Source organism: Sitophilus oryzae, unplaced genomic scaffold (assembly GCF_002938485.1).
Source record: "Sitophilus oryzae breed Bouriz unplaced genomic scaffold, Soryzae_2.0 scaffold_1393_pilon_pilon, whole genome shotgun sequence".
Classification (NCBI taxonomy): Eukaryota; Metazoa; Arthropoda; class Insecta; order Coleoptera; family Curculionidae; genus Sitophilus; species Sitophilus oryzae.
In genome coordinates this window covers 3,438,903-3,447,699 of record NW_022146052.1, presented here as the reverse complement: position 1 = coordinate 3,447,699, position 8,797 = coordinate 3,438,903, and the positions used below count along the sequence as shown (strand labels likewise).

Sequence of the window (8,797 nt, the reverse complement as noted above, 5' to 3'; positions counted from 1 at the left end):
GAAGTCGATAAAAATCATATTTGACAAGATTCTATGCCCTACCAATTATGTTTTTGTAGATTTTTAACAATTTCCAATCCCAAAAACAACACAAGACTAAACAAGAATTTATTGCCTCTTCGATATAAAATTTGTTCGATGGAAGCTTTGAGCACTATGGATAAACAAGATGTTTCTTACATATCATTTAAAAAATACAGGGTATGATTGCTCACGTGTTTTTAAGAAAAAAGCTCATATAAACATATAAATTTTCTGATCTACAGGGTGTCAAAAATCCGGGGGGTTGGGCGTTTACCAACCCCCAGAATTATTTTATGAAATTTAATGGTACTCTGCAGTTTTTTTTTTGAAAAAAGTATTTTTTCTTGATTCTCAATATTTCCTTAACAAAATTGATCTCTTGAGTTTTTCTCGTAGAACGAAAGGTTGTCAAGAAAAAAAATAAATCGCAATAAACCCGCATTGCCTATCGAGGATCTCAAGAAAGTGTTCATATATCTTTAAATACATAATAATATAAAAAAATACAGGTATATTATATCTGAACTTGTATATATTATTCTTTGAATAATTACAAGATATTTATTTAATTTTCTACACTATCGAATTCACACTAATTGCATATCGATTTTTGGTAGTAGTTGAAACAAACTACAGTGAACATTCCTAATTGCAATTGACAGTTATTCGTCCTAACGTGGACCTAACCATAGACAAATACACGTCATAACATTTTTAAAAATTACCATATTTCTTCAAGTTCTTTATAGTTTATTTTAACTTCTACGTTTTCTATTCACTAATAAATAAGACAATGGACTTCTTCAAAACCATTCCACTCCATATGGTAAATACAAACCTACAGCAACCAACGTTAATACCTACTATGCCTAGAATATTCCTTGTTTTTCTCTCAGAACTGAAATACCATGTTACCCTGCTTGTTTTTACTATATCACGTTATTGTTTTAGGACTTCGAAGGACAGCACAGGGCCGAAAAACTGTCCAGAATCATTATAACTGTATTCGGTTTGGTTGGTCTCGTTTGGGGATACATTATTCAGCAGTTCTCCCAAACCGTTTATATACTTGCAGCTGGCTTTCTACTAACCAGCATTGTAAATATTTATTGTAATTATATTGTGATAAGTATTACTTAAGGGTATAATTTTAGCTGACAATACCTCCCTGGCCCATGTACCGAAAGAAACCACTAAAATGGCAACCGGCTAGAGATATTGACTCAAACTCCAAAGATAGTAACAAAGGCAAGAAGAAGAAATGAAAATCTGTACTTTCTATAATAAATCCAGCATTTTTCAACATATATATTCCTTTTTATTTGTATATTCTATTATAATAATAGAGTAATTTATTTAGATACTGTATTTTTATTGATACCATACGTTAATTTTTTGATTATGAATAATTAATATATAGACAAGTGTTAATTATATCCAAATATCCTTTAATTTTGTCTATTTTTTTTTAAATATTCTTAAAATGCCAAAAGTAAACGATTTTTAGGTTATATTTTGCTGTCATTTGAGAAATTTTGGTTCAATACTTTACAGCTGTTTACAAAAGCTTTTTTTAGAGGAAAATTATCAAGTTTAATGAATCCTTTACATATTTCTTGTATTACTGTGTTCTCAATAATTACAATGCTGACAAGAGACGTAAGTTTATAATGTGTTTAGCTAATCTCTTTGATGTTTCCATTTTCTTTCAGACACTTGCTGATTATTGTGCATTTGGAACTTGCAACGAAAATACAGAGTTTTGTTGTGGTGAGAATAAATGTTGTAGAAAAACTGTAGACGTTTGGTACTATGGGTAAGATACTGAAGCAATTTATTACAATTATATAAATTTCCTTGTTATTACGTATATTTTTTTAGGGCTGCAGTGTTATTAGTTATATTAACGATAATTATTGCGGCTTGTCTTTATATGAAAAGGTTAAAGAACAAATACAAGACATACAGCAAGCTAGAACAACAATTCGATGAGGTTACAACATGCACTTAAGATCATACTTGTTTAATATTTTTTAGTGAATTTTTCCAAAGATTTTATCAAGTAATATTAAGGTTGTGTATTAAATTTTTGTATTGTTACATATACTCTAGTCAACCATCCATATAATTACACGTAGGACTCATTTATTTTATGTTTGTTTAGGTAGGAACTCTTAAGGTGTAAAATAACTGAAGAAATCTCTGATGTAAGTGTTAAATGTTGTATATTTTTATAAATAAAGGTTATTGCATTAAATAATAACGTAAAATACAAAGGTCTGGCTCTCTTCTCTTCATACTAATGAGGTTCCTAACTTATTCGTTTTCGTATTCTTCACCATAGCAAGCTGCAAGGTAATGCAAAATGTTAACAAGTCAGTAATTGAATTAAGTAAAATACTTACTTTGTTACGGATATCTCGGGCATACCGGGGTCAGCTCCCTTTTTAAAACCTAAAAGAATATAATATGTTTTGGTTACAAAACTGATAACAGGCCTGTAAAATTTACCTACCTAAATACAGAACTGTAGGGATGAAGGCATAATGAAAAACCGTCTTTCCAAACTCAATTACAATAGACAGACGTTGCTTTACTCCCTCAGATAATACCATTTTCTTAGTTTTACTGAATTTTCACGGAAAATTTTGAAATTCCAATGGGGAAAGTGAAAAATAAAGTGTGGTTAACGTTCTATTTTGACTTTGACAACTACGGAAATCTCTCTATGGATTTCCAAACAAATCTACGCTCAAGGTCATGTAGATCATATATTAAATAATTTAGGTCTCTAAAAAACAGGTTTTGAGTAAAAAAACATAGGATTTAGTATTTTGTAATGTTTTTTCCACATTTAGTAACCTTTTTCTAAGTGTTTTATGGTAAATAGGTAGTATTTGAAGCAAACATTTTAAAACAATCATATCAAAATGAATAATATGATTTCTTGTTTTGCAAATGGTCGTTCATCTTCGGAACCGGTCGATGACAGCTGGTGACAGCCGAAACCTAATCAATGAAGGTGTGTTTCCGTAAATTGTCAGCAAATTTTTAATAATTTCCGATTATTTGTGCATTATCAACAGACTTAAACAGCAGTGACTAAACATCTGTAAAATGTAAATTGTTACAGTAAGCTCCCACGTTATTACGATGGCATAACATCGAGAACTTCACCAGTTCTTTTTTAAATTGTGTCGCAAAAAAATAAAGTGTCAACAACATGAGTTCCAGCGGTCAGTCCAAGCTTAAAAAGAAACATTTTCGAGTGAAACACCAGAAAGTTAAGTTGTTCAGAGCCAACGAACCGTTCCTGAGTGTTTTTATGTGGGGTATCAACCATACAGTAAGTGTGCACAGTGTTGTTATTCATGTTAATAGTTGTAAACAAACATCACCCTGGCTTATAGGTATAGGAATTTATAACTATAGATGTATATTTTTTTCAGATTAATGAACTAATGCATGTTACAATTCCGGTGATGCTTCTGCCAGACGATTTCAGAGCGTATTCTAAAATAAAGATTGACAACCACCTATTCAATAAGTAAGTAATATACACTATTTTTTCTAGTTTTTTTTATTATGAGTTTGATACTGTATCTATCTGTATTTCAAACTTAATATAACAATAAATCTGAATTTCTAGGGAGAATCTACCGTCACACTTCAAAGTAAAAGAATACTGCCCTATGGTATTTCGGAATATCCGAGAAAGGTTTGGCATAGATGATCTGGATTATAAAGAATCACTAACAAGGTAAATAATTTAATATAAAAAATATTTATAGCATTTAATGTATCCTGTATGTGTGTAAATCATGTTTACATAAACCAACCAAGTACATGAGCAATTTTTATCAGTTATTAAAATGTTTAATCTATAAATATAACTGATAAAGTTATGAGTCAGATAGTTAAGTGTTATTATCAATTTTTAAATTTAAAAATAGACTTCTGAGTACAGCTTCTCATACAACACAGAGCCTCCAAGAAGAATGACAGTTTTTATTGAAATGCGATTTTGTGGGCTTGTACAGGTTAATTTAGGGCATCTTTTAAAAATATACAGAGTTCTATAGGGTGTCCCCAAAAAAAGTTACACATCAAAGTTGTGTTTTTTCTTATGGAACACCCTTATATTAATCGATTTTCGCATTCTAGACATAAAATAAAGGTTTGACATTTTGTGAAAAAATTAATAAATTTTAAATTTCAATAATAGCTACCAAAATTGGAAATTACCCTGTATAGCCTGATGTTTACTTAAAATAACCATTGTACGTTAAACCGAATTAAAATCTTACTCGAAATATTATACAGGGTGAGACAAAATGAATATTGAACATTGGTAACATTTAAAAGCAAGTTACTTTGTTATTTTAAATAGAAGGCCCGGTATATTATTTCGTTATTCAATGGAGAATGCATACCTCTTCAAAATACTATTAAGGTTGTCTACACCCCAGACAAAGATTTTCCTAGATATTTTAATTTTTATTACTTAGTGTCAGTAGATCTTTATTATTTGATAAAATCTAGGTGGCTGTGATGCACTTTTCGTTAATTTAACAAAAATTAAGAGACAGAAAAAAATATTTAACAGTATTTCAGTATTTAAACATTTTATTTATTGCAGAATTACAACTAGATATGTAAACCTATAATTGTGTGGCAAAAATTAGCTATAAAATTAGCTATAAGTGGAATGATGCTTCCCTTCTTTTAATAGGCTAATTTTTTTTGAGGACACCCTGTAGAAGTCTCTATATTTAAAAAAAACATCTTTAAGTTAACCTACATATGCTTCCAAAAATTTCATTTCAATACAAACTGTCGTTCTCCTTGGAGCTTCCGCGTTGTATGAGAGGCGTCACCCTGTATATATTAATTATTTTTTCTAGTTTTTTACTCTAATTTTTTTGTATTAGGTCCCAACCACTGCCCGACGATTCAGCTGGCAAAAGTGGGGCAAAATTCTACCAAAGCTACGACAAAATTTTTATTATAAAAACTCTTACATCGGAAGAAGTGGAACGAATGCACAGCTTCCTAAAGCATTATCACCCGGTAAGAAACTCTACAATATACAGGGTGTGTCTGAATAAGCGTCCGATATTTCACAGGGTGATTTTTTACGTATTTTTAAGGTAAAAATTTTGCCGTGTATTAAAATGGTTTTTATTTTTTAACGCAAAAACGGCACGTCTGACAGAAAAATACTAAGAGATATAATTTGTTCTAAAATGAACGGAGATTCTAAAAATAATTTTTATTTTACGAAAAACCAGTGGCGTACCATTTTTTTCTTTAAAAATATCTGGTCGGTACCCCTCACGAACGACACTGGTGGAAATTTCAGAAATGTTTTCTTTATCGAAACGTGCTCTTTAATGGTGAAAAAACTTTACGAAATTTCATAAAAATATCTGGAACCACTTTGAAGATATTTAAAATAAACATTTTTTTCAAAAATTTGGCACCCTGTATCTCGAAAACTAAGCACTTTAGAATAAGTGTTTATATGAACTTTTTGCTTAAAATACTTCAACAAAGGCAGTTATTTATTAACACCCCGTAAAATATAATTATTATAAATTTCATATTATATTTTATTTCTATAATAGTATATCGTTGAAAGACATGGCAAAACATTGTTGCCACAGTATCTAGGCATGTACAGGCTGACGGTTGACAACGGGGAACACTACATTGTTGTCATGCGTAACGTTTTTTCCAATCACTTAGGGATTCACAGAAAATTCGATTTGAAAGGTAAAAATTTTCTTCTTTTTTTTCTCCCCTGTATTTTGATTATTGTATTTTATTTTTGTAGGCTCCACTGTCGACAGAGAAGCTTCAGAAAAAGAAAGAGAGAAAGACTTACCCACATTGAAAGACAATGATTTTGTTAATGAGCAAATGAAGGTGAATATAAAAAAAATAACAAAAACAATAAAATTGACGTTGACATTTGACAGGTCTATATAGGGGAAGAGGCCAGGTCTAAACTGATGGAAACATTGACAGCCGATGTCGATTTCCTAACCAGATTACATCTGATGGACTACAGTCTGTTGCTTGGTATGTATTATCGTAAATAATAGAGTCATTTCCGCTCGAGAAGCGACAGTTTTGACAGATGACGTTTACAATGACGACAATAATTGTCACAAAGAGTTTATTTGTTTTTACTAAAAGAAATGTTTGCAAAATAATTTACACATAATATATCAGTTATAATTTTGAATGGTTTATGTTCATATGAAATTTGTCAACGCAGCAAGTCGAGGCATTTACGTCTAATAACGCACGGTTTCTAGGTCTAGTAAATTTTCCCTAGATTTAAAGATTTTAATGTTTATCTTGATAAAAAAATTTAGTGGTTCCCATATTTTATTAGAATCGTCAACGCAGCAAAATTAAAAAGCAGCATAGTTGCCAAGTGTCGCAAAATTTCCCTAAATATAGTGAAAATTTTGATGTTTACAGGATCTATGATTCTATCTATTTCAGTTAAAATCTTGATAAAAAACAATGGTTCCTATATCTATTAAATTTGTCAAGGCAGTAAAAATCCACTATAAGTGGACGTTCAGGTCTAATAACACATTGTTGCCAGGTCTAGAAAGTTTGGTTTAGATCTAGATAAATCTTGGTATATCTAGGGAATATGTTTTTTTTCAGCCTAAAATGTCAATTTATTTCTTATAAAATGACATACACATATACAGGCGATCTACCGTAGTTGCCAGGTCTAAGAAATTTTCCCTAAATCTAGTGAAAATTTGGCAGTTAATAGGATTTTTGAGCGTCGCAATTTCAGCTATTTCTTGATAAAAAAGTATTAATGGTTTCTATATCTATCAAATTTATCAACGCAGCAAAAATCCGCTGTTGGTGGACATTAACGGAAAATATCGCATAGTTGCCAGGTCTAAAAATATTCCCCAGATCTAGGGAAAATTTCGAACTTTACAGTAAAGCGTCACAATTTAAACGTGATTAAACAGGTATCCACGAAGTAGAGCGAGGTGAGCAAGAACTGCAAAGGCAACGCGAACTTGAAGCGGAGAATCCACAGGATTCAGACGAGAGTGAATCCGGATCCGGCTTGGAGAACAGAGGTCAGATCGGATTCAATACCCCTCCGGATTCGCCCAACGCCTTGCCTCAATATTTGAGGGAACAGAGCAGCCTACAGTATGAAGGTAAATTTAGCAAAATTTACCAGTACATAAGTACGGTCTCAGGTGAGAAAGATTGAGTTGATCAGTTCATTATTTTCAGTTAAAATCATAGATAAGGGGATGTTCATTAATTATGTGAGGAATTTTTTGACTATTGTGTTTGACCTTTTCTTCAGTTATTTAACTTATAACTCGTCATACAGTCTCAGGGCTTTGACAAGAGCTAGTATCACAAAGGGCGGTTTGGGAGACTAGTTAGACTCCATTCAAACAAAAAACACCAAAGGAAAATTTTCGTCGAAAATTAAAATTCGGTTTTTAGTATATTCTTTTTGATGATAATAATAATGTTATTTAATAATTAGAGATATTATACCCTCCAATCTGCTGATGGACAAATGCCATCCAGTTCAAGAGGCCCCAGTCAGAACAGTTTTCTCAATATAATTCGGTTTTTTAATATATTCTTTTTGATGATGATAATGTTTATTTAATAATGAATCTATACCCTCCAATCCAAGAATCATATTTCTTCGGCTTCTGATGCTGCTGATGGATAAAGGCCATCCAGTTCAAAAAGACCCAGTCCAGGACGAGTTTTCTCGTTAGAATTCGGTTTTAATATATTCTTTTGATGATAATAATGTTATTTAATAATGAATTTATACCCTCCAATCAAAGAATCATACTTCTTCACCTTCTGGTAAACTGCTGATGGACATATGCCATCAGTTCAAAGGACCCAGTCAGAACAGTTTTCTCAGTATAATTCGGTTTTAATATATTCTTTTGATGATAATAATGTTATTTAATAATGAATTTATACCCTCAATCAAAGAATCATACTTCTTCAGCTTCTGGTATTAAACTGCTGATGGACATGTGCCATCCAGTTCAAGAGGACCTAGTCCAGGACATTTTTCTCAGTATAATTCGATTTTAATATATTCTTTTTGATAATAATGTTATTTAATAATGAATTTATACCCTCCAATCAAGAATCATACTTCTTCAGCTTCTAGTATTAAACTGCTGATGGACATGTGCCATCAGTAGTTCAAGAGGACCCAGTCAGGACAGTTTTTCTCCAGTATAATTCGGTTTTTAATATATTCTTTTGATGATATATGTTATTTATAATGAATTTATACCCTCAATCCAAGAATCATACTTCTTCACCTTCTGGTAAACTGCTGATGGACATGTGCCATCCAGTTCAAGAGGACCCAGTCCAGGACAGTTTTCTCAGGATAATTCGGTTTTAATATATTCTTTTGATGATAATATGTTATTTAATAATAGATTTATACCCTATATTCGAGAATCATACTTCTTAAGCTTCTGGTAAACTGCTGATTGACATGTGCCATCTAGTTCAAGAGGACCCAGTCCAGAACAGTTTTCTCAGTATAATTCGGTTTAATATATTCTTTTTGATGATAATAATGTTATTTAATGGCCAATTTATACCCTCCAATCCAAGAATCATACTTCTTCAGCTTCTGGTAAACTGCCTATGGACATATGACATCCAGTTCAAGAGTGCCCAGTCAGGACATTTTCTCAGCAATACGTAGCTTGCA

The 8,797-nt window shown here is 31.6% G+C and overlaps 2 protein-coding genes and 1 long non-coding RNA gene across 3 annotated transcripts; 2 read left to right on the top strand and 1 right to left on the bottom strand.

The window, feature by feature from the left end:
- Positions 1 to 694: 694 nt before the first annotated feature.
- LOC115875617 (signal peptidase complex subunit 1) lies at positions 695 to 1,385 on the top strand. The gene is made up of 3 exons (XM_030891115.1): positions 695 to 850; positions 976 to 1,122; positions 1,179 to 1,385. Exons 1-3 carry the CDS (start codon positions 818 to 820, stop codon positions 1,287 to 1,289), a joined length of 291 nt encoding a protein of 96 aa, XP_030746975.1. The 5' UTR covers positions 695 to 817; the 3' UTR covers positions 1,290 to 1,385.
- An 847-nt stretch (positions 1,386 to 2,232) lies between these two features.
- LOC115875661 lies at positions 2,233 to 2,734 on the bottom strand. Its single transcript, XR_004049040.1, has 3 exons — positions 2,540 to 2,734; positions 2,430 to 2,478; positions 2,233 to 2,372 (listed from the first exon to the last, which is right to left on the bottom strand). It is a non-coding gene; the product is annotated as an uncharacterized LOC115875661 (long non-coding RNA).
- A 294-nt stretch (positions 2,735 to 3,028) lies between these two features.
- On the top strand, positions 3,029 to 7,277 carry LOC115875659 (phosphatidylinositol 5-phosphate 4-kinase type-2 alpha-like; the record flags this gene model as incomplete). The annotated part of the gene is given in 8 exon segments (XM_030891182.1): positions 3,029 to 3,370; positions 3,474 to 3,571; positions 3,674 to 3,784; positions 4,956 to 5,094; positions 5,652 to 5,799; positions 5,861 to 5,952; positions 6,006 to 6,108; positions 7,038 to 7,277. Coding segments are annotated over 8 exon segments (1,054 nt in total), but the record flags the coding sequence as incomplete, so codon positions are not given.
- Positions 7,278 to 8,797: the final 1,520 nt, after the last annotated feature.